Below are 27,023 nucleotides of genomic sequence, written 5' to 3' on the forward strand. Positions count from 1 at the left end.
TGCTGCAATCAGAGCTAGCTTCATTGATTTGGTCATGGTAAATTTATGGGTATGTGTCATTTTATCTTCTTCGTGAAAAAGAGAGGTCATCAAGCCAAATGTTGAAACGGTAGTAGAAAGTTACGATTAGAGGTCATAGACGTTGACAACCATGAGGATAAATAGTTTGGGAACCTACAGACTGTAGCATTGAGAATCCAGTCTGAGGTTGCTATGTGGGGGACCCTTTCGGGACCAGGGGTCACTACAGGGACCCTTCCACCACGTAAATGGACAACAGTGCAATAAACTTAAATGGCCGATTAAGGCCACCTTTACTAATGTTCTGCTGAGGGCACAGAAGCTTCATGTCTCTCCTGATTTCTCCTGTGGTTTAGGCTAGGACACAATGGTGTCTTTTGGTCATGCGTAAGCTGTAGCAAAATCATGGCATTGCTGTGATGTTTATAAATCCTTCCCATTTTATGAGGAAAAGTCATGGCCCACTTGCAATGATCTCAAGGATTTTGGCCATCTCCTGAGTCATTAAAGGCTTCCATAGAGCCATAAATTTTAAGAACCTAATTTAAAAAGCTGTTCCAAAGAAATAAGCTATCCCCTATCCATTGGACAGGGGACTCAAAGAATCCCATGAAAAGCTGTCGAACCCCGTAGCCCCTTATTGAATGGAGCACAGATGTGCATGCTCGGCCTTTGCTTAATTCATTGTCTATATACAGTATCTGTCAAAGATTGAGAAACCCAAAAGCTGTACTTGCCTTACTGCACAGCCATCTCCCAATTCTGATGGGCATTTCATACCCTCATTCTCCTGATTGCTGAGGGTATAGTGTTATAGAGTATTTATGAGCGATGACAGCTTTGTAGGACCAGATATAGGACATACGCAATTAGTGGAGGTATTGACTTATAAGGGGTCCGCAAATATTGATATTGCTATCCAACATATCAAAACCTCTGACGGAATTGCTTAGTTCCAACATGAAACCCAAGACATAGGGTCATGAACTGGCAAAAGTAACTAGAAGCACAAAGCATCTACTCATCCAACAAAGCATTCCACCATCTCGATGAAGACAAATGCAGAAGAGACATGCACTCACCTTTTTAGATCTACGGACCAAAGCCAACAGAGATCGGCACATCGGCAATAGAACCAGGCTGCAGTTGAAGTTGAGGACGGATGCTGAAGCTCTGCTTATACACAATCCTAACTGGACAAACACAACAAGCGTCAGGGTGAAGTGTGTAGAACATATCCATTAATACGGCAAGAATTAGGCAACTAGTTCATAGTTGTTGATTGGTGAGCATTATCAGGATGGCCCTACTGGGTCATGGGTTTGAATCTGACCATTTTGGAAATAGAAACATATCCTTCCTTACCTTTCTTCTTGGCTTTTCAAAATCATTGGAAATGTAGTATGGTGTGATCTCCACTCTATTGCAAAATTATTAGAGGTCTTTTTTCATGTAAGGTCTTAAGAGTACACATTACCAGGTCAAAAATGGACTATTTTTTGCTCTTATTTTTGAGTATTTTGGCAAATCGTTGATCAGAGGGTAATTATGTAGAGCAGCTAGTAGCCTAAAATCATGTTCCCAGCACTTTCTTAGTAAAGATCACAAAATTAGCATTGTTACAAGCTTTCACTTGGGAATGCAGGGACTTACAGAAGATCAAACTTCTAAGTGCAGTCAGACAAAAAGCCCACAAGACGTCACTAGCACAAGCATCAGAATAGTCAAACAAGCTACAGTCCTAACTGGGATGTCACATCTAACCAAGGAGGTTGAGCATGCCGTCGTCAAATAGAAGCAAGGGGGTCGGAAGCCAAGGAGTCATGTCAGGAGCCGGAGGGAAACAGAGCCATAGTCAGGGAACGTAACCGAGGTCGGAGACCGAGAGATAAGGTAAGTACAGAGGAGGGGTTAAGATAGGTTAAGATACAGAATGGTACCGGGATCAGGTAGACAGGATGGGAGGACAGAATTAGAGGAACGGAGGTCAGGGAAAGGTAGGCTGGGTAGCGGGACAGATCAGAGAAAACTCACAGGATCCAGAGCGCAGAGCAGAGCTATTCCGGAGGTATCCACACAAGAATAAAGCGCCCGAAATGAGGCATGACCGCACAGACCCCTCCCACATAACTTAACACATTCAAAGCCAAGCTATAGTCATGACACATTGTTTGACATACTAAATTGAAACTTTGGAGAAGCAGGAATAAAATTAGAGAAAACTGGCTTTTGTCCCAGTGATAGGTCCTATTTTAGAGGGTTCTAAGGCCTATTGGCCAAATCACCAAAATCTGTTAGATTACTCCTCTGGCCCATGTAAGGGTCCTTCTTGACTTTTCCTCTTGGATCATTATATCCCAAGATAAGTGTTGGAAAAAGCCAAGGAACAAAAAGTACAATAGGGTCTTATCCAATGATAAAAGACCATCGTGTGTAGGGAATTCCTCACCTGGTAAAGTTGCGTATCACACAACGAGAATAAAGATTAAAATTGTCAGCTGCTGCTGTGCCATAGGTTCAAAGAACGCTGAAATGTCAGAGGAAAAAACAGTAGGTGGGTCATCTGCGAGGCTGATGGAGATACGAAGATACGAAAGAATCATCCAGGATACAAAGTAGATGGTGCAATTTTATTATATTCCCGTTTCGAAGTCTTCAAACTTCTTTATAAAAATATAACCACCAAATTTGAGGAAATATGGACTCAACTGAAGTGAGCATTCCAGATGAAGGCAACATGAAAACCAGTCACTTACTGAATGTTCTCAAAACTAAATAATGATGGGAAGACTAGCCGTACACAAATAACAATCAACGGAGGCGATGTCAACTTTGATATCTTTCCGAGATTCATGAGTTTTACATGTCTACAGTCAAAAAGAATTTCAAGAGCAAATTTTTTTTTTGCTCCCGGAGTTTAATTAAGTTTAAGAATGTAAGTGTCAAAACTAGACTGACCTGACTAAAAGAATAAATGCTCCATTATAATGCTGATCCTTTAAATATCTGACTCATGCTAAAGCGGAATGTCATTCCTTGGTTGTCAACAGCTTCTAATTTCAAGAAGTTATTTGAGGTTGTGAAGATTTTTCGAGTGAAATTTAACTCCTGGTAATTCAGGATTGTTTTGTTTTGCTTCCAATATAATAGATATAATACATAATGTGTGACGTCCTCTAAAAATTTGATTTAAGGAAATGCCTAAAAAGTGGAAAAAGGTTATTGTGATCATATATATATATATATATATATATATATATATATAAAATAATAGGTACAAAAATGAAATTTTCTACAGATGTTATACTTGACAAATTATCAGCATCTGCCTGATATAGACTATGTTAAATGTGGTCCTTCTACCGATGATTTTATGGACCACTACTGCATATAGTGGAGGTAGAATCAGAGGTGCCACTAGAAGCTCTTTGTTCCTATTTAAAATCTGTAACAGTTCCCTCACCTGCCATACACCAGAAAGAGTTTACTCATGCCTCCGTTACAGTTCTTAGACTTATTAGACTGCAGAATTAGCTATCACACCTAAATTTTTTAACTATTTTTTGTTTTTGTTTTTCTTTAGTGAATGGCTCTTCTTTCTCATCATTCTGTCAGGACTATGGGTGCTGGAATTTTCTTTCCAACATTTTCCAGCATTGACCTTGATATTGGCCAATGGCTTTCCTGCCTCCAACTGAAATTCCACATCTTTATTGTGCCTGTATGCAGCCAGGGTAGAAATAGAGAGAAAAATATCATCTCCCATTTCCTATAGAGACAAAAATGCACTCCCATTTATTGTATAGATAGAAAGACCGACCATCACTTCCTGTACATAGACAAAGACCCACCACCACTTCCTGTACATAGACATAGAGCCACTGTCACTTCCTGTACATAGATATAGCACCATCACCACTTGCTGTACATAGACATAGATCCACCATCACTTCCTGTACATAGACATAGACTCACCTTCATTTCCTGTACATAGACATAGTCCCACCATCACTTCCTGTACATAGACATAGTCCCACCACCACTTACTGTACATAAACATAGATCCACCATCACTTCCTGTACATAGACACAGACCCACCATCACTTCCTGTGCATAGATATAGACCCACCACCACTTCCCGTACATAGACCCATCACCACTTCCTGTGCATAGACCCACCATCACTCTCTGTACATAGACATAGACCTATCACCACTTCCTGTACATAGACATAGACCTGCCCACATTTCCGGAAGAGACAAGGACCTACCCCCACTACCTGTAGAGAGACAAGAACCCTCCCCCATTTCTTGAAGAGACACAGAGCCACCCCTGCTTCCTGTAGAGCAGTAAAGGAGGACCACCATTTCCTATAGAGAGACTAAGTCCTGCCACCACTTCCCGGAATCCACCTCAGTGTCTCTGCTGCTAGAGATGGATTACACTTGGCAATAGGCAGTGGACAGAAAGTTACATAGAAGGGAGACACCTAGTGGCAGCCACTTCAGAGTGATTTTTCAGGGATAAGAGAAAATAATTTATAAAGTGTTCTGCAGAATGTCTATTTATCACATTATGTATTAAATGAGATCAAATCTATGGGGATGACTGGCCAGATGAGATAAAGTATGTGCTCTATATTTCTTGCAACAATCACTTAGATTTACAGATCACATCCATATATCTCTTTATCTTAATCAGTTTTATTTAATATATCTGCATTCTCCCACCTACATATATAGATGGTCCTTTTGTAAGGGGGTGGTGAACCAAAGAGGCACCCTGTTAACATCTTATAGTACTAGTAAGTAAACACCACTTTCTGCCGGTTGGACTTCGCAGACAGGAACTGGAGAACAGAGAGAGCGTTTCCTCAGGGGAAAAATATGAAGGTGACACGGTGTCACAAGGATTTGGCACCAAAACTTCAGAAGAAGCAGACTTGTGAGCAGTGGAGCAGACTTGTGTTCATTATTACAGTAGAAGTACCTGAGAGTGATCTGATCTCAGAGGAGAACCAAACTTCACAGGTCAAACAGCGAAGACCAGACACTGAGAACCAGACTTTGAAGGTCAAACACGGAAGATCAAACACCGAAGACCAAACACCGAGAACCAGACTTCACAGGTCAAGTACTGAAGACCAAACACTGAGAACAAGATTTTGCAGGTCAAGCACTGAACATCAAACACCGAGAACCAGACATTGAAAGTCAAGCACCGAAGATCAAACACCAAAGACCAAACACCTAGAACCAGACTTCACAGGTCAAGCAATGAAGACCAAATACCGAAGACCAAGTACCAAGAACCAGACACTACAGGTCAAGCACCAAAGATAAAACACCAAAGAACAAAAACAGAGAACCAAACTTCACAGGTCAAGCACTGAAGACCAAACACTGAGAACAAGATTTCACAGGTCAAGCCTGGAGGTGGAAGGAATTGTTGGAGCCATTTCTGTCTGTTGTGGTGTAGGCTGCAGTCCTGGTGCCTGACTGCAGCCGACAAGTTGGAGTTTATCCTTTGTTGATTATCCTGTTCGTCTTCCTCCTTTGTGTGTTGTTTTAGTGCAGCGGTGGGACTAGTGTGGCGCCCCAGGACCTGGTCGCCACAACAGCATTGCCCTCCCAAAGGGTTAATGCTGAGCCTGGAGGTAATTGGGAGGTCCATTGGCCAGCAAGTTTAACATCCAACGCAGTTCTCCCTCCGGCCAGCAGGGGGAACTCTGAACCTGGGATTCCAGGGAGCATCCCTTAAGTCTGATCTGGGGGAGGAAGTAGCAGTCAGTCTGTAGAGAGCAGTAGAAGTGAACAGACGCCGAGTGAGCTGTCCTGTGGATCTGGGGCCTAGAGCTAGAGTAGCTTGGCCCAGAGAAGCAGGAGTAGCTGAGAGGCAGCGGAGAGACTCGGACATCGGAGTCTGTGGCCACCAGGGCTTAAACATATTCCTGGTAGCTGAATCTGAAGGGCAGGAGAGCTGCAAGCACCTGGCCCAAAAACATCCCAAAGGTACAGCTGCAGCATCAAGGCCCGGTGTGGACACCAGCAGAGAAGCACCATAGATAGAGGGCCTGCGCAGCCTGCTACAGAGGGAAAGGGACGTACCATCAGTCCCAGCAGCAAAGAGGGCCACTGTTGGATTCAGAGAAGCAGGGTCCTATGATAACAAAGAAAAGTACAGGACTAGGCCTCATACTCAGCTGGCCAGAAAGATCACCCCAAGTACTTCCAGGCCGACCGGATCCCTATCACCACCTGTAACGGTCTCCCAGGACTGGACTGTTCCCAAAGTAAAAGAGGAAAAGGTAAAGAGACTGTTGTTTGTGCCTGGTTCTTTCATTGCCTGTCGGCCCTGCACCGTGTTATCCACACAACACCATAGACTTTCACGAGCACTAACAGTGTCCCCGGGGCTCCGCTCCACCTGTGGGGAGCAGTACCACCATTGCTGCTATAACATCACCCCGGAGGCCTCACACAGCAGCGTTGGCTTAATAGCCGCAGACCACAGGTGGCGTCACGAACACAAACTGTATTCATCAAGCCACGTATTCTACTAACACCCACCAGGGCCACGGAGCCGGGCCCAGCCACCACTGACTACCACCGGACAAGTCCGGACCGGCACCGGGTGTCCCATAGCCCTGGGGTGGGCGAGTCACTAGTGATCATTCAGGTTCCTGCCCGACGACAAGTGAGGAACCTGTATAGGGACTAGCTAAGAGTGCAGGGTACAGTTGCAGGTAAGTGGAGATGTCCATCTTCCCTCTCACTAGCGTTAAGGCAACCAATGTTAAAGTGCCCCCGGTGTACTCCTTGTTTGTCAAGGTGAAACCCTGCCTCTCGATAGCCATCTTTACTGTTTTCGAATGATCTGTCATCACTGCCAGCCAACGCTTTATTGCTGTAAAATAAAAACCCATTGTGAGTCATCACTGAGTCACCTTTACCGTGCTGTTGCATGCCTGGATCCTGTTTACACTTTATCGACATGCTCACTATAACTGTCCTTAATGAAGCTGGGAACAGCGGCCAACTTCAGAGGTGTTGAGGAACATGTAAATCAGTGATACAAAAGGTGAACATTATGGTGAATTTCCACCTCAAAGCAATTCTAAGGAAACACAATTCAGATAACACAGCTGGCTATATACACTATATTGATCCCACCTAAAGCGAACGCTATCTAATACACTGCTCCCCCCCTGCTTGGCACAGCCATGTGTGTCCTTCCATGACAGCAAATGGTAATAACACAGTCATTGGTTTCAGCAAAGCTCGGGTCTATAATCTGAAACTGCTCTGGAAAAATCACTGCTGAAGCCCCCCGTTCAGCGATCTGACAAGGGGTCATTAAGAAAAATATAGTATAGCGGTGATGTATGCTGAAATTGTGGTGAATGGCTTATAAGGCGGTCTAAACCTCCTCTAGCTGAAAAAAAGATAGATTCTGCCTTTTACAAATCGGAGGGATTTTGTTGATCTGCTGTAAAAATAGAAATTATTACACTTTACAACCATAAAACGAAGGTACAATAAAACACAAAGAGCAAACGGCCCCTGTGCAGTAACTGTACACTGGAGATCAACATGAGAGAACACACAATTTCCTAAATGTTGGGGTCATTGTGTCGTCCTATGTAACTATATCCTAACATGAGAAAACTATTTTCTACTTTATATCATAAATTGAATTTATTGTAAAGCAAATATAAATGTAAATGAGATAAATGAAAAAAGACACGGATCAAAATTAGAGAACACGTTCAGATCCCTGCAAGTTATTGGTGTTAATCTGGCACCTGGAGCTAATTTCCTTAATTATCTGACAAACCCTATGTAACTGGCAGCCGAACTTTCCAGTATCCACTGACTTTGGAAAAATGGTGTGCCGTTCCAAAGTGACTGAAACCCTCCGGCAGCAGGTTGTCCAGATGAAGGCCAAAGGGGTTACCCTATCAGCCATAGCAAGAGAAGTTTTTCGTTCCAAGTCTGTGATTTTGAGAATATTGCATCTTTAAAACATAACAAACACTTTCAAGTCCCCCAAGAAGGCTGGTCACCGTCGCAAGGCAAATGCAAGAGAGGACAGGATAATGCGGAGCATCTCGAAGGGTAATCATTTCCACACTGCAGCTGGCATTGCTCGGCAGTCAGCACTGAACAGAGTAAGGATCTATGTCATCATACAGTGTCACGATGTTTAAGAGCATTTGGACTGAAAGCCTACTCTGCAGTGACCAAACCTCTCATTAGCAGGAAGAATCACAAGGCTAGACTCATCTTTGGTGAGGAGCATGTTGTGTGGACAGAGAAGTGTCCACAGGTCATTTTAGTGATGAAAGCAAGTTTAATTTATTTGGGTCTGAAGGGAAACATTATGTTCATCAACAAACTGGGGAAAGACTGAACCCAAAGTGTGTTAAGAAGTCAGTGAAAGGCGGTGCAGGAAGTGTCATGGTTTGGGGAATGTTTTCTGCAGCACGAGTTAGACCTCTCATACAGCTATATGGCAGAGTGACTGCAAGTGTGGATCAGAACCTTCTTCACAACACGAGGCTCCTTACTTGTGTCCATCACTCAATCAGCCAGCAAGTTTCATACAGGACAATGCCCCCGGCACACAGCAAAACGGGGAAAGCAGATCCTGGAAACAATGAAATGGCCACAGCTCAGAGTCCTGATCTAAACCCAATAGAAAACCTCTGGACAAAGTTATGGCCAAGAAATCTACAACAGTGAAAGAACTGTGGAAGAGACTGTAAGAAGAGTGGACCAAAATCCCACCAGGGCAGTGTGAGAGACTAGTGATGTCCTGTGGCCACAGATGTGCTGAAGTCATTCCCAGTGACGGCCGGTGCACGTCCTACTGATTGTGATTTTTCTTACCTTCAGAAAATTTACTGATCATCTCTCTCTACAGTCATTGCTGCTCTCTAATTATCATGATTACGTTTTGGGCAAAATAAAGGTTTTATGTGGATAAACTTTGGACCTTTTGTAAAACCGTGTTCTAGTGGCATGGTGCACCCTTTACCCTGCTCAAGTGGCATGGTGCACCCTTTACCCTGCTCAAGTGGCATGGTGCACCCCTTACCCTGCTCTAGTGGCATGGTGCACCACTTACCCTGCTCTAGTGGCATGGTGCACCCCTTACCCTGCTCTAGTGGCATGGTGCACCCCTTACCCTGCTGTAGTGGCATGGTGCACCCCTTACCCTGCTCTAGTGGCATGGTGCACCCCTTACCCTGCTCTAGTGGCATGGTGCACCCCTTACCCTGCTCTAGTGGCATGGTGCACCACTTACCCTGCTCTAGTGGCATGGTGCACCCCTTACCCTGCTCTAGTGGCATGGTGCACCCCTTACCCTGCTCTAGTGGCATGGTGCACCCCTTACCCTGCTCTAGTGGCATGGTGCACCCCTTACCGTGCTCTAGTTGCATGGTGAACCTCTTACCCTGTTCTAGTGGCATGGTGCACCCCTTACCCTGCTCTAGTGGCATGGTGCAGCCCTTACCCTGCTCTAGTGACATGGTGCACCCCTTACCCTGTTCTAGTGGCATGGTGCACCCCTTACCCTGCTCTAGTGGCATGGTGCACCCCTTACCCTGTTCTAGTGGCATGGTGCACCCCTTACCCTGTTCTAGTGGCATGGTGCACCCCTTACCCTGCTCTAGTGGCATGGTGCACCCCTTACCCTGCTCTAGTGGCATGGTGAACCTCTTACCCTGCTCTAGTGACATGGTGCACCCCTTGCCCTGTTCTAGTGGCATGGTGCACCCCTTACCCTGCTCTAGTGGCATGGTGCACCCCTTACCCTGTTCTAGTGGCATGGTGCACCCCTTACCCTGCTCTAGTGGCATGGTGCACCCCTTACCCTGTTCTAGTGGCATGGTGCACCCCTTACCCTGTTCTAGTGGCATGGTGCACCCCTTACCCTGCTCTAGTGGCATGGTGTACCCCTTACCCTGCTCTAGTGGCATGGTGCACCCCTTACCCTGCTCTAGTGGCATGGTGAACCCCTTACCCTGTTCTAGTGGCATGGTGCACCCCTTACCCTACTCAAGTGGCATGGTGCACCCCTTACCCTGCTCTAGTGGCATGGTGCACCCCTTACCCTGTTCTAGTGGCATGGTGCGCCCCTTACCCTGTTCTAGTGGCATGGTGCACCCCTTACCCTGTTCTAGTGGCATGGTGCGCCCCTTACCCTGCTCTAGTGGCATGGTGCACCCCTTACCCTGCTCTAGTGGCATGGTGCAGCCCTTACCCTGCTCTAGTGGCATGGTGAACCTCTTACCCTGCTCTAGTGACATGGTGCACCCCTTACCCTGTTCTAGTGGCATGGTGCACCCCTTACCCTGCTCTAGTGGCATGGTGCTGCCCTTACCCTGCTCTAGTGGCATGGTGCACCCCTTACCCTGCTCTAGTGGCATGGTGAACCTCTTACCCTGCTCTAGTGACATGGTGCACCCCTTACCCTGTTCTAGTGGCATGGTGCACCCCTTACCCTGCTCTAGTGGCATGGTGAACCTCTTACCCTGCTCTAGTGACATGGTGCACCCCTTACCCTGTTCTAGTGGCATGGTGCACCCCTTACCCTGTTCTAGTGGCATGGTGCTGCCCTTACCCTGCTCTAGTGGCATGGTGCACCCCTTACCCTGCTCTAGTGGCATGGTGCACCCCTTACCCTGCTCTAGTGGCATGGTGCACCCCTTACCCTGTTCTAGTGGCATGGTGCGCCCCTTACCCTGCTCTAGTGGCATGGTGCGCCCCTTACCCTGCTCTAGTGGCATGGTGCACCCCTTACCCTGCTCTAGTGGCATGGTGCACCCCTTACCCTGTTCTAGTGGCATGGCGCACCCCTTACCCTGCTCTAGTGGCATGGTGAACCCCTTACCCTGTTCTAGTGGCATGGTGCACCCCTTACCCTGCTCTAGTGGCATGGTGCACCCTTACCCTGCTCAAGTGGCATGGTGCACCCCTTACCCTGCTCTAGTGGCATGGTGCACCCCTTACCCTGTTCTAGTGGCATGGTGCACCCCTTACCCTGTTCTAGTGGCATGGTGCACCCCTTACCCTGCTCTAGTGGCATGGTGCACCCCTTACCCTGTTCTAGTGGCATGGTGCACCCCTTACCCTGTTCTAGTGGCATGGTGCACCCCTTACCCTGTTCTAGTGGCATGGTGCACCCCTTACCCTGCTCTAGTGGCATGGTGCACCCCTTACCCTGTTCTAGTGGCATGGTGCACCCCTTACCCTGCTCTAGTGGCATGGTGCACCCCTTACCCTGCTCTAGTGACATGATGCACCCTTTACCCTGCTCTAGTGGCATGGTGCACCCCTTACCCTGTTCTAGTGGCATGGTGCACCCCTTACCCTGCTCTAGTGGCATGGTGCACCCCTTACCCTGTTCTAGTGGCATGGTGCACCCCTTACCCTGCTCTAGTGGCATGGTGCTGCCCTTACCCTGCTCTAGTGGCATGGTGCACCCCTTACCCTGCTCTAGTGGCATGGTGCACCCCTTACCCTGCTCTAGTGGCATGGTGCACCCCTTAACCTGCTCTAGTGGCATGGTGCACCCCTTACCCTGCTCTAGTGGCATGGTGAACCCCTTACCCTGTTCTAGTGGCATGGTGCACCCCTTACCCTGCTCTAGTGGCATGGTGCACCCCTTACCCTGTTCTAGTGGCATGGTGCACCCCTTACCCTGCTCTAGTGGCATGGTGCTGCCCTTACCCTGCTCTAGTGGCATGGTGCACCCCTTACCCTGCTCTAGTGGCATGGTGCACCCCTTACCCTGCTCTAGTGGCATGGTGCACCCCTTACCCTGCTCTAGTGGCATGGTGCACCCCTTACCCTGCTCTAGTGGCATGGTGCCCACCTTACACAAAACCGGAGCATGGTCATCAATGGAGATTATATTATTTCTGGAAAAAACAACTGATCAGACAGTGTTCTCTAATTTTTCTCTCCAGTGTATATGGGTCCCCATTCTCATTGCTGAGCACAATCCTTATGTCCTTCATAATCCTACCACCAGAAATGGGATGTCCTATCCGCTTAGGTGATACATGTAACATGGCTGCCCCCTCCACCCACTAATCCTGAGAGCTTATTCCTCATGTGCATGGAGCAGTAGTAGTGCGCTTGTGCGTGGACAACTCCATTCACTTCTATGGATCTATGGGAATGGTAGTGCATATAATTAACAATTGTTTTCATATGCACAATACAACTCCATTCACACTGGGAAGGTTCTTATTCATTGGGGTCTGAGCACTGAGAATAGGTGATAAATGTTGTTATAATGAGGATAGAATTTATTAATTAAAACCCCTTACAGGCTATCTAATAGACAATACATAGCAGCAATACTTAGCCATCACCTATAGGATAAGGACACTTCTGGATATTTTTTGTTTATTATTGGTTTTCATATAATAAGTGAAAAAAAAAAAAACATTTCAGTGTTTTAATAAAAAAGAAAAAATTGTAATTACTTTATTTTCTGTTTTCTTATGTTACAATACATTGAAAGCTACTTAACCCCTTCTCAACTGAGTACGTACCAATATGTCCTAAATCATGAAGGTGTAATCATTGCCGGCTGCTGCGGTGAGCTGGCGGCGATCCCTACACATGTCTGCTGATTTGTACAGCAGACATGTGCTGGTATCAGGCACAGGTGGATCCGCGATCCACCCATGCCTGTTAATCCCTTAGATCACGTAGTCAAAATGTGACAGTGCGATTTAAATGGCCACAGAGGGGATATCATTTATCTCCGCTATTATCAGAGGCCCCATGATGCAATCACGGGGAGCCGATGGTTGCCATAGTAGCACAGGGTCATGTGATGACTCCTGTTGCTATCATGACGTAGTTCCTGTTACAGCCGACAGAGTGCTAGCTGTAACAAGAACGCAGCATTTCTGCTGATCAGTACTTTGGAGCTTTGATCTACAGAAATGAGCCAGCAATCAGACTGCTGATCCTTATAGTCCCCTAGGGGAAATGGTAAAATAAGAACAAAATTTTAAAACATAGCTTTAAAAAAAAAAACAAAAAAACAACTGAAATTTCAAATCACCCCTTATTCGCCCCATGGAAAATTAAACAGTTAAAAAAAATAAAAAATATACACACATTTGGTATCGCCGAGTCCTGAAATGCCCACTGTATCAAAATATAAAATCAATTAACCTGATCGGTAAATGGCGCAGAGGCAACAAATATTCCAAACTCCAAAATTACGGTTTTTGGTTGTCGCAAATTGTGCGCAAATTGCAATAACAGGTGAGAAAAACGTAGTGTCTGCGCAAAAATTATACCATTAAAGACATCAGCTGGAGATGCAAAAAATAAATCATCAATGAGCTCCAGATCCCAAAAAATGAAAATGTTACGGGTCGCTGAAAATAGCGCAAAAAGGGCGCCACTTTTTTTGGACAACCTTCTGAATTTTTCTTAACCCCTTAAATAAAAATAAACATATACGTGTTTGGTATCTATGAAATATATATAATATATTATATATATATATATATATATAAATATATATATAAATACATATACACACACACAGTATATATATATATCTATATATATAATTGCCTTATTCTGTCTATCTGTCTGTCTGTCATGCTCCAAAATTGTGTCCTTACGGTGACACAAAGCTGATTGGCCGCTGGGCTCGCCATGGCCCCGCCCCCCCACACAGATTGGCCGCTCGCCCAGGCTGCGCCCCCACACGGATTGGCCAGCCGCTCGCCCAGGCTCCGCCCCCCCCACAGATTGGCCTCTCGCCCCGGCACCCTGCAGGCATTGGCAATTCGGCCACGCCACGCCCCGCCCCCTCATGCAATGCACGCTAGCTCTGGCCCCGCCCCCCTCCCCCCCCGCGCATTCCCCGAACTGACACGGCTGTCACGGAGGTGAGTACTGTACGCCCCCCCCCCCTCCCGCCCCGCGCATTCCCCGAACTGACACGGCTGTGAGTACTGTACAACACCCCCCCCGTCCCTCGCTCGCACGGGAGTGGTGTGGATACGTTAGTAACCATGCTAGCATGGTTACAAGCGCATCAAGGTCCTGCAGCGGCGGAAGATCCACACGCACACACACACACATACACACACATCAGATCACACTCACTCTCACACACACCTCACATACACATCCCATCGCATCCACACACTCACAGCATCCGGCGATATCCCTTGCTTCTCGGCCTCGATACTGTGCTGTTGTGACCTTCCAGGACCTGACGGAGGATCACATGGCCAGAAGCATGTGGTATCTCCGGATGTTGTGAATGTCAGCGCGTATGTGCGATATCGTCAGTGTCTGTGTGTGTGAGTGTATGCGATCGGGTGTGTGTGAGTGTATGCGATCGGGTGTATGTGAGTGTATGCGATCGGGTGTGTGTGAGTGTATGCGATCGGGTGTGTGTGAGTGTATGCGATCGGGTGTGTGTGAGTGTATGCGATCGGGTGTGTGTGAGTGTATGCGATCGGGTGTGTGTGAGTGTATGCGATCGGGTGTGTGAGTGTCGGCAGAGGAGCACGGCGTGCTGGAGGAGGCTGGGAGCAGAGAGGCTGATCTTGGGGAAGGCTGGGAGGGGGAGGCTGATGCTGGGGGAGACTGGGAGGGGAAGGCTGATGCTGAAGGAGGCTGGGAGGGGGAGGCTGGCAGGAAGGAGGCTGGGAGGAGAGAGGCTGATCCTGGGGAAGGCTGGGAAGGGGAGGCTGATGCTGAGGGAGGCTGGAAGGAGAGAGGCTGATGCTGCGGGAGGCTGGAAGGAGAGAGGCTGAGGCTGGGAGGAGAGAGGCTGATGCTGGGGAAGGCTGATGCTGAGGGAGGCTGGGAGGGGAAAGCTGATGCTGGGGAAGGTTGGGAGGACGGAAGCTGGGAGGAGAGAGGCTGATCCTGGGGAAGGCTGGGAGAGGGAGGCTGATGCTGGGGGAGGCTGGAAGGAGAGAGGCTGATGCTGGGGGAGGCTGGAAGAAGAGAGGCTGATGCTGGGGGAGGCTGATGCTGGGGGAGGCTGGGAGGAGAGAGGCTGATGCTGGGGACAGAGAGGAGAGGCTGATGCTGGGAGGAGAGAGGCTGATGCTAGGATGAGAGAGGCTGATGCTGGGAGGAGAGAGGCTGATGCTGGGGGAGGCTGGGAGGGGGAGGCTGATGCTGGGGGACGCTGATGCTGGGGGAGGCTGGGACGAGGGAGGCTGATGCTTGGGGAGGCTGATGCTGGGGGAGGCTGGAAGGAGAGAGGCTGATGCTGGTGGAGGCTGATGCTTGGGGAGGCTGATGCTGAGGGAGACTGGGAGGGGAAGGCTGATGCTGAGGGAGGCTGGGAGGGGGAGGCTGGGAGGAAGGAGGCTGGGAGGAGAGAGGCTGATCCTGGGGAAGGCTGGGAAAGGGAAGCTGATGCTAAGGGAGGCTGGAAGGAGAGAGGCTGATGCTGGGGGAGGCTGGAAGGAGAGAGGCTGAGGCTGGGAGGAGAGAGGCTGATGCTGGGGAAGGCTGATGCTGAGGGAGGCTGGGACAGGAGAGCTGATGCTGGGGAAGGCTGGGAGGACGAAGGCTGGGAGCAGAGAGGCTGATCCTGGGGAAGGCTGGGAGAGGGAGGCTGATGCTGGGGGAGGCTGAGGCTGGGAGGAGAGAGGCTGATGCTCGGGACAGAGAGGCTGATGCTGGGAGGAGAGAGGCTGATGCTGGGAGGAGAGAGGCTGATGCTGGGAGGAGAGAGGCTGATGCTGGGAGGAGAGAGGCTGATGCTGGGGGCAGAGAGGCTGATGCTGGTGCAGCATGGGGGATGGTGCACGATGGGGGGTGCGCAGCATGGGGGATGGAGCACGATGAGGAGTGCGCAGCATGGGGGATGGAGCACGTTTGGGAGTGCGCAGCATGGCGGATGGAGCACGTTTGGGAGTGCGCAGCATGGCGGATGGAGCACGTTTGGGAGTGCGCAGCATGGCGGATGGAGCATGTTTGGGAGTGCGCAGCATGGCGGATGGAGCACGTTTGGGAGTGCGCAGCATGGCGGATGGAGCACGTTTGGGAGTGCGCAGCATGGCGGATGGACCACGTTTGGGAGTGCGCAGCATGGCGGATGGAGCATGTTTGGGAGTGCGCAGCATGGCGGATGGAGCACGTTTGGGAGTGCGCAGCATGGCGGATGGAGCACGTTTGGGAGTGCGCAGCATGGCGGATGGAGCACGTTTGGGAGTGCGCAGCATGGCGGATGGAGCACGTTTGGGAGTGCGCAGCATGGCGGATGGAGCACGTTTGGGAGTGCGCAGCATGGCGGATGGAGCACGATGGGGGGTGCGCAGCATGGCGGATGGAGCACGATGGGAGGTGCACACCTCCCCCAACACACACAACACACCACACACACACTGGGAACCACAAACACCGCCCTACACAGACACCCACACACACAGACAACGCTGCACACACACAACACCCAACACACAAACACCGCGCCATACATAAATATACGCACATATCATGCAACACACACATTGCACAAAACATACCTCCCCCCAAAACACACCACACCCACACAAACCGCGCAACACATACACACACAACGCTACAGACACACAGCGCTCCACAAACAACGCAACACACGCAACACACACACAACACCGCTCTCACCCCCCGCCACACCCAGACAACACCCAGAACATGTACAGCTCCTACACAAACACTTGGTAACTACACACAACAACATCTATATATATATATATAGATATATATAACAAAAATCATACATTAACTACACAATACGTAAATTCTAGAATACCCGATGCGCAGAATCGGGCCACCTTCTAGTATATATATATATATATATATGTATATTCATTCTTTATATACATTATATATGCACTATATATATGTACATGCATTATATATATACATATATACATTATATTATATATACAGTGCAGACCAAAAGTTTGGACACACCTTCTCATCTCTAGAACAACTGTTAAGAGGAGACTTTGTGCAGCAGGCCTTCTTGGTAAAATAGCTGCTAGGAGACCACTGCTAAGGACAGGCAACAAGCAGAAGAGACTTGTTTGGGTAAAGAACACAAGGAATGGACATTAGACCAGTGGGAATCTGTGCTTTAGTCTGATGAGTCCAAATTTGAGATCTTTGGATCCAACCACCGTGTCTTTGTAGAAAAGGTAAACGGATGGACTCTACATGGCTGGTTCCCACCGTGAAGCATGGAAGAGGAGGTGTGATGGTGTGGTGGTGCTTTGCTGGTGACACTGTTGGGGATTTATTCAAAATTGAAGGCATACAGAACCAGCATGGCTACAACAGCATCTTGCAGTGGCGTGCTATTCCATCCGGTTTGTGTTGGACCATCATTTATTTTTCAACAGGACAATGACCCCAAACACACCTCCAGGCTGTGTAAGGGCTATTTGACTAAGAAGGAAAGTGATGGGTGCTACGCCAGATGACCTGGCTTCCACAGTCACCAGACCTGAACCCAATCGAGATGGATTGGGGTGAGCTGGAACGCAAAGTGAAGGCAAAAGGGCCAACAAGTGCTAAGCATCTCTGGGAACTCCTTCAAGACTGTTGGAAAACCATTTCCGGTGACTACCTCTTGAAGCTCATCAAGAGAATGCCAAGAGTGTGCAAAGCAGTAATCAAAGCAAAAGGTGGCTACTGTGAAGAACCTAGAATATAAGACATATTTTCAGTTGTTTCACACTTTTTTGTTAAGTATTTCATTCCACATGTTTTAATTCATAGTTTTGATGCCTTCAATGTGAATCTACAATTTTTAGAGTCCTGAAAATAAAGAAAACTCTTTGAATGAGAAGGTGTGTCCAAACTTTGGTCTGTACTGTATATATATATAAAAAAACATACACCGTATATAAAATATTTAATATATTAAATATTTAAATATGAAATATTTAAATATTGAAAATACTTAAAATATTGCTAATAATAATAAAAAAATATTTTATATATATATATATATATATATATATATATATATATATATATATATATATATATATATATATATACATACTAGAAGGTGGCCCGATTCTACGCATCGGGTATTCTAGAATTTACGTATTGTGTAGTTAATGTATGATTTTTGTTATATATATCTATATATATATATATAGATGTTGTTGTGTGTGGTTACCAAGTGTTTGTGTAGGAGCTGTACATGTTCTGGGTGTTGTCTGGGTGTGGCGGGGGGTGAGAGCGGTGTTGTGTGTGTGTTGCGTGTGTTGCGTTGTTTGTGGAGCGCTGTGTGTCTGTAGCGTTGTGTGTGTATGTGTTGCGCGGTTTGTGTGGGTGTGGTGTGTTTTGGGGGGAGGTATGTTTTGTGCAATGTGTGTGTTGCATGATATGTGCGTATATTTATGTATGGCGCGGTGTTTGTGTGTTGGGTGTTGTGTGTGTGCAGCGTTGTCTGTGTGTGTGGGTGTCTGTGTAGGGCGGTGTTTGTGGTTCCCAGTGTGTGTGTGGTGTGTTGTGTGTGTTGGGGGAGGTGTGCACCTCCCATCGTGCTCCATCCGCCATGCTGCGCACCCCCCATCGTGCTCCATCCGCCATGCTGCGCACTCCCAAACGTGCTCCATCCGCCATGCTGCGCACTCCCAAACGTGCTCCATCCGCCATGCTGCGCACTCCCAAACGTGCTCCATCCGCCATGCTGCGCACTCCCAAACGTGCTCCATCCGCCATGCTGCGCACTCCCAAACGTGCTCCATCCGCCATGCTGCGCACTCCCAAACCTGCTCCATCCGCCATGCTGCGCACTCCCAAATGTGGTCCATCCGCCATGCTGCGCACTCCCAAACGTGCTCCATCCGCCATGCTGCGCACTCCCAAACGTGCTGCATCCGCCATGCTGCGCACTCCCAAACGTGCTCCATCCGCCATGCTGCGCACTCCCAAACGTGCTCCATCCGCCATGCTGCGCACTCCCAAACGTGCTCCATCCCCCATGCTGCGCACTCCTCATCGTGCTCCATCCCCCATGCTGCGCACCCCCCATCGTGCACCATCCCCCATGCTGCACCAGCATCAGCCTCTCTGCCCCCAGCATCAGCCTCTCTCCTCCCAGCATCAGCCTCTCTCCTCCCAGCATCAGCCTCTCTCCTCCCAGCATCAGCCTCTCTGTCCCGAGCATCAGCCTCTCTCCTCCCAGCCTCAGCCTCCACCAGCATCAGCCTCCCTCTCCCAGCCTTCCCCAGGATCAGCCTCTCTCCTCCCAGCCTCCGTCCTCCCAGCCTTCCCCAGCATCAGCTCTCCTGTCCCAGCCTCCCTCAGCATCAGCCTTCCCCAGCATCAGCCTCTCTCCTCCCAGCTTCAGCCTCTCTCCTTCCAGCCTCCCCCAGCATCAGCCTCTCTCCTTCCAGCCTCCCTCAGCATCAGCTTCCCTTTCCCAGCCTTCCCCAGGATCAGCCTCTCTCCTCCCAGCCTCCTTCCTCCCAGCCTCCCCCTCCCAGCCTCCCTCAGCATCAGCCTTCCCCTCCCAGTCTCCCTCAGCATCAGCCTCCCCAAGCATCAGCCTCCACCAGCATCAGGCTCTCTCCTTCCAGCCTCCCCCAGCATCAGCCTCCCCAAGCATCAGCCTCCCTCGTCCCAGCCTCCCCCAGCATCAGCGTCCCCCAGCATCAGCCTCCCCCTCCCAGCCTCCCCAGCATCAGCCTCTCTCCTCCCAGCATCAGCCTCTCTCATCCTAGCATCAGCCTCTCTCCTCCCAGCATCAGCCTCTCCTCTCTGTCCCCCAGCATCAGCCTCTCTCCTCCCAGTCTTCCCCAGCATCAGCCTCTCTCCTCCCAGCCTCCCCCAGCATCAGCCTCCCCCCAGCATCAGCCTCTCTTCTTCCAGCCTCCCCCAGCATCAGCCTCTCTCCTTCCAGCCTCCCCCAGCATCAGCCTCCCTCTCCCAGCCTTCCCCAGGATCAGCCTCTCTCCTCCCAGCCTCCGTCCTCCCAGCCTTCCCCAGCATCAGCTTTCCCCTCCCAGCCTCCCTCAGCATCAGCCTTCCCCAGCCTCAGCCTCTCTCCTTCCAGCCTCCCGCAGCATCAGCCTCTCTCCTTCCAGCCTCCCTCAGCATCAGCCTCCCCTTCCCAGCCTTCCCCAGGATCAGCCTCTCTCCTCCCAGCCTCCTTCCTCCCAGCCTCCCCCTCCCAGCCTCCTTCAGCATCAGCCTTCCCCTCCCAGTCTCCCCCAGCATCAGCCTCCCCCTCCCAGCCTTCCCCAAGATCAGCCTCTCTGCTCCCAGCCTCCTCCAGCACGCCGTGCTCCTCTGCCGACACTCACACACCCGATCGCATACACTCACACACACCCGATCGCATACACTCACACACACCCGATCGCATACACTCACACACACCCGATCGCATACACTCACACACACCCGATCGCATACACTCACACACACCCGATCGCATACACTCACACACACCCGATCGCATACACTCACACACACCCGATCGCATACACTCACACACACCCGATCGCATACACTCACACACACAGACACTGACGATATCGCACATACGCGCTGACATTCACAACATCCGGAGATACCACATGCTTCTGGCCATGTGATCCTCCGTCAGGTCCTGGAAGGTCACAACAGCACAGTATCGAGGCCGAGAAGCAAGGGATATCGCCGGATGCTGTGAGTGTGTGGATGCGATGTGATGTGTATGTGAGGTGTGTGTGAGAGTGAGTGTGATCTGATGTGTGTGTATGTGTGTGTGTGTGTGCGTGTGGATCTTCCGCCGCTGCAGGACCTTGATGCGCTTGTAACCATGCTAGCATGGTTACTAACGTATCCACACCACTCCCGTGCGAGCGAGGGACGGGGGGGGGGTGTTGTACAGTACTCACAGCCGTGTCAGTTCGGGGAATGCGCGGGGGGGGGAGGGGAGGGGGGAGTACAGTACTCACCTCCGTGACAGCCGTGTCAGTTCGGGGAATGCGCGGGGGGGAGGGGGGCGGGGCCAGAGCTAGCGTGCATTGCATGAGGGGGGCGGGGCGTGGCGTGGCCGAATTGCCAATGCCTGCAGGGTGCCGGGGCGAGAGGCCAATCTGTGGGGGGGGCGGAGCCTGGGCGAGCGGCTGGCCAATCCGTGTGGGGGCGCAGCCTGGGCGAGCGGCCAATCTGTGTGGGGGGGCGGGGCCATGGCAAGCCCAACGGCCAATCAGCTTTGTGTCACCGTAAGGACACAATTTTGGAGCATGACAGACAGACAGATAGACAGAATAAGGCAATTATATATATAGATATTATTTTTTATTATTATTATTACTATTTTAAATATTTTATTTACTTAATTATTTTTTCTTCTCTTGGGCCACAGTCACATGAACTAATTCCCCGAGGATCACATATGAGCCGCGCTGCTTCTATGGCTGCAGGATTAGTGTGAGAAAATCCATAATGTTGTTAAACAGTTCATAGAGTATTGATTTTCGGTCACATATCTGGGATTACAGGTCTCCAGGGCACAGACTTCATATTGCTATTTCTGTAACTGGATGTTAACTCATGATGAGGAATGGTGAGATTATTTTTTTTATAGGACGAGGTGTTTTCAAAAAATGCATCCAATATAAAATGTGTAACGCCCCTCATACCACGTTCCACCTGCCATCTATAAATCCAGTGCGGCAGAAGAGCCCCCTTTAGATAGCACCCATGTACAACTTCCACTTCTGCACCCTCTATAGTGATCCAAAAAACTTTACCTCGAGAGACATTTTTGGTTGCGAGCCACATCCAGAGCTCCCACACCACCACCGGTGCCTCCCCGAATAGTGACATTAAGCTCCTGCCTTCCCCACAGTGGTGACACCCAAGAGACTCCATTATCGGTATAATGACAGTCAAGGCTTCCCCATAGTAATCAATGACACCAAGGCAGCAGGTTTGCATCGAGGGGTTCCCACTTTGCCCTCATTAGGTTTTTTTGCATCAAGTATCACACTATCAGATCCAGCTTCAGGCACCCCCTCTCTTGGGCAGTAGCATCCTAAATCCAGTTTAGCACATCATTTATCTCTTCAACCCCAGAGACAGTATAGGAGCATCCAGATCTGATTTTCTGTGTGGGTCTAATCACAAAAGTCACCATGCGGAGACCTGCTCTTCATAGATGTTAGCCAGACCTGATGCTAATGCAATCGCGAGCCACATATCATAGGCCCACAAGCCACAGGTCAGGGATCCCTGCTTTATAGTCTTATTAACTCAGAACGTGGCATTTATGAATATGATCAAATGCTAGATCTATAAAGATCTCCCTCTCCCTAGATATTGTAGCTTACAGTGGGGTGTATGAAGATTTCCAGTGTAGACAGGGAAAAAGCATTTACAGTGTCAGAGAGGGGAAAAAAAAGGGGGCACGACAGGAAAAATTGTCACACTTGCCGAGTGTAGCAAGCGTGGCGAGGTGCATTGAGACCTACGTGTGTCTGAAGCACAACAAAAACACAAGAAAAAGGGGGTACCGGGGACGCAAAAACAACGGGAGGCCCTGAAACTAGTGACAGGGGTAGATGGGCACCTCCTAATCTCACCTGCAACTGTCCCTTCTCTTTTCACCACTCCCTATAAAGTCTCCGCTGCGGTCACCGAACAGGAACCTGGGACCAAACAGGGGGAAAATTTACAAACAAAAGGATATTGCCTGGACAGAGGAACACACCTTGCAGAACCTTCCCCAAAGGTGGCCAGGGCACAAATGACTTTGTATCTTCAGTGGAGAATGCTGGGATACACCAATATTTAAAGCTGAAGGGCGTGACTAATTAGTAAGTGCAGCTGATAACTCAGCAAACTGCTTTGGAAAAGCTGCAATAGCAAAACTGGCACTTAACCACTTCAGTGCCAAGAGAAATGAAAACCCATTTAAATGAAGAGAACCAGATGAGAGGCTCCAGTTCAAAGACTGTCACTGGTCTCTATATGCAGAGAGACGATCGGGACAAAAGTAGTACATAATAGAAGGTGTGCTGATATAGCACTTATTAAAAACAGCAGCCATACCATATGGCTAGGATATGCTAAGGCTCTTTTCATACATCTGGTTTTTGACGTCAGGCACAATCCGGCGAAAAAACTGATGCGACGGATCCAGCGAAAAAACTAATCAGCCTCATTAGTTTTTTCCATGCGTTCCTTCCGTTTTTTGACAAATCCGTTGTGATACTGAGCATGTGCAGTTCAAGAAACCGGATCCGTCGTTGTATTCCGTCATATACCGCTTGACGATGGATCCGGAGCCCATAGGCTTCCATTATACAACATGCTGGACGGCGCCGAATCCGGCGTGGTCCGTTTTTTTTGCCGAAGACAAAAAACGTTGCATGCTGCGTCGTTTCCGGCAGCCGGGTGAAGACATTTTGCCGGATCCGGCATTTACAAGTCTATGGGGAATAAAACGGATCCGACGCCGGATCCGTTTTATCCGCAATTCGCTGGATTGTGCCTGACGGCGAAAAACGGATGTGTGAAAGCAGCCTAAGAAATCCTGCCTGGTGGCTGTCTGACCAATGTAACACCCATCGATCGTACAGAATGTGATAATTTTGCGGATGCAATGAATGGGAAATAATTGATGGCAAAGTGTCCAAGCTTATTACAGAGTTTAGGAATTAATGGAGTACAGTCCCCTCACATGGAGACAAGGATGGTAGCTGCAAACAGATCATTCCCAGTGTGTGTAGTGTTCCGGTACTGCCTTATCTAGACCTCCCACAGTTTACAAGAACTGTCCAATCTTTCTCACCCTCTAATGAAAGCTCTGCTCATTCTGTCTCAGGTTACACAGCAAAGCTGACAAGTGAGCTGCAGGAAACAGGAAGTGTCTTATTTTGACCACTCTGATGGCACTGTGAAAGATTTTTTTTCTATCTGACTAGTAAAAAGTATTATTATTATTATAATAATTATTTATTATTATAGCGCCATTTATTCCTTGGCGCTTTACATGTGAAAAGCATATAAATAATACGGACAAGTACATTAATCATATACAATACAAGGCACAGACAGGTACAGAAGGAGAGAGGACCCTACCCACGTGGAGGAGAGAACCCTGCCCGTGAGGAGAAGAGAGAACCCTGCCCATGAGGAGAAGAGCGGACCCTGCCCATGAGGAGAAGAGCGGACCCTGCCCTCGTGGAGGAGAGAGGGCCCTGCCCGCAAGGAGTAGTGAGGACCTTGCCTGCGAGGAAGAGAGAGGGCCCCACCCACGAGGAGGAGAGAGGACCCTGCCCGCGAGGAGGAGAGAGGGCCCTGCCCGCAAGGAGTAGTGAGGACTTTGCCTGCGAGGAAGAGAGAGGGCCCCACCCACGAGGAGGAGAGAGAACCCTGCCTGCGAGGAGGAGAGAGGACCCTGCCCGCGAGGAGGAGAGAGGACCCTGCCCGCGAGGAGGAGAAAGGAACCTGCCCGCGAGGAGGAGAAAGGAACCTGCCCGCGAGGAGGAGAGAGGGCCCTGCCCGCGAGGAGGAGAGAGGGCCCTGCCCGCGAGGAGGAGAGATGGCCCTGCCCGCCAGGAGGAGAGAGGACCCTTCCCGCCAGGAGAGAGGACCCTGCCCGCGAGGAGGAGAGAGGACCTTGCCTGCGAGGAGAAAAGAGGACCCTGCCAGCGAGGGCTCACAGTCTACAAGGGATGGGTGAGGATATGGTAAGTGAGGATGGAGATGGTCGTGTGGTGCTATTGCGGACTGAGGGTTACTGCAGGTTGTAGGCTTGTCGGAAGAGGTGTTTCTTCAAGTTCCTTGAAGGTTTCCACGGTAGGCATTCTTCTGAATTTCTGGCTGTTTTGTGGCTCCCAGCTCCATTCACTTTAATGTAAGCAGGTTTTTTGGCAAATAACTGTAAAGCGCGGGTTTAAAATTTCCCCTCAAAACATGGCCTATGACGTTCCCTGAGTCAAATGAGGTGTCTGTGCAAAATGTTGTGATTGTACATGTGACACACACACATTCACTCAGCTTTACATATTACATAGATACAGTATATAAATACATATATATATATATATATATATATATATATATATATATATATATATATATATATATATATATATATATATATATATATTCACAGTGTATATATATATATATATATATATATATAAACACCAGAGACTGATTTAAACAATAGGTCATTGTCCGATGATATCTTCCCTTTGCATGGGTTTGTGTAAAATCATCTAATTATTGCATAATGGAACGTTCAGTAATTCTGTATAGTCCTTTGTGTTTCAATTTCTTTGACATTTCAAGATCTCTGCTTGCTGTCGGTGGACTAGGGATAATGTAGTAAATCGGGGTGTTCAGAGCATTCCTTTCATCAGCTCAGTTTTGGTACAAATTTAAAAAAAAAAAAACAGAAGACGTGAGAATGAATCATCTGGCTGTGCCCTGTGGAGTAGAACCGTGCACATTTTGGTTCCACATCGGAACACATGCGCTTGTCACCGGTCAGTGATGTAAAGCCGGTTCTAGTCCACGGGTCTGACATTTACCAGCTTTGAAAAGAGGGACGCCAGTTATCAATTCCCTGTAGGAGAAGGGAAACTTTTTCCAGAGGGTCACTAAAGGTGACCAGACAAGACGTGATTAGGAGCAGAGCAATCGTATTATTCACGTGTCGCACACATTCCATATCTGGCACATTGCCCCCCTGCCTCCCGGCTCAGCTCGCCCCTGCATGGGGGTTTGATAACAGTGGAAATATTATTTGCTAGTCATCAGTACTTCGATCACCTAGAATAGAAAGTTGACCCATATTGGGGGTTTCGGTGGCCAGTAGAGGTCCCAAAGAAGGTGCTTTTGCCAACAAACCATTCTGTTCTGGTAAATGTTATGTATGTACAAAATAAAATACCTTAAAGGGGTTGCTACCTGTCCCCATAGTGACACTTTACAAGCCCCTGCTGGCCTCTTCTTCCTGGTCCCCTCTTGAAAAAGAGGAAATAAGAGAAAATGTTCGCTCAGCCCATAATTGGTTACGATAAGTCACCTTTATCGCCACTGAGGATTGACTGACCTTTCATTTCCTGTAAGCTCTGGAATGGGATCTGCGGTATTAGTAAAAGTGCATGGCAGTGATTGACAGGCAGGCTTTCATTATAAATACCAAAATAATACATAACCCCTTAGATGCTATGGTCAATAATAACTGCGGCATCTAAGCGGTTAGATAGATAAAGCGGGCTTCCTGACTGTCAGAGGCAGGGCTCAATAGGATGCCTGTCAGTTATTGGCCAATTTCAGACGTCTGTAAATCACAGCGTTCCTAGTGAGGACCGCAATCCATGAACTGGCCACGACTCCTTCTAATCCAAAATCGATGAGGTTGTTGAGTCCTGGTCAAGAGACTAGTTGCCAGGCCATGCATCAAGTTACCCTGGATATTTTATACAGATGTCTGAATTCTGAAATTTAATTAAAAGAATTGCAGCGTAATAGGTAAGTGATTAAGGGATTCATGATCAGAGCCACGTGCACAGGTCATGTATTATGAAATACAGAATCACTATAGCTCCATATTACAGAGCTGTGTGTCTGTCACACTGGGACACACAGTGCCATCACGTGATTAGGCCCTCACTGACCCTAAACTTACCCTGACTAGTGAGTAGGTCAGCAAAACACCAGTCCCACTACTACAATAAAACAATACAGGAAAGTAAGACAAATGGGTCGGTAAAAACACAACAAATAACACTCCTAGGTTTCTTCAGCAGGAACTCCACAGCTGAAATAACACCCCAGCTACTTCAGAGACAGGCTCCTTCAAAGTGGTCAGTATAAAGATTCTATCAAATGTGTGAGGCCGCATGGCACCCTTCAGATAAAATAAAATGTTAGTGTAGGACTGCCCCTTGAGATTTGCCGTGGAGTGGCGGGGTAGCTCAAAATATTGCAATGTTTTGCCAAAAATCTCCATTTATTAATAAGTA

General features: G+C 48.6%; 1 protein-coding gene across 1 annotated transcript in view; it reads right to left on the reverse strand.

Annotated features, from left to right (window-relative positions):
- The window catches only part of NOX4 (NADPH oxidase 4), a 369,265-nt gene that overhangs the window by 301,627 nt on the left and 40,615 nt on the right, over positions 1-27,023 (reverse strand). The window contains exon 3 of the mRNA XM_075334714.1: positions 1,104-1,214. Within this exon, the coding sequence (XP_075190829.1) occupies positions 1,104-1,214 (111 nt within the window). The remainder of the gene's footprint in view (positions 1-1,103; positions 1,215-27,023) is intronic.

The sequence above is a fragment of the Anomaloglossus baeobatrachus genome, chromosome 2, assembly GCF_048569485.1.
Source record: "Anomaloglossus baeobatrachus isolate aAnoBae1 chromosome 2, aAnoBae1.hap1, whole genome shotgun sequence".
Classification (NCBI taxonomy): domain Eukaryota; kingdom Metazoa; phylum Chordata; class Amphibia; order Anura; family Aromobatidae; genus Anomaloglossus; species Anomaloglossus baeobatrachus.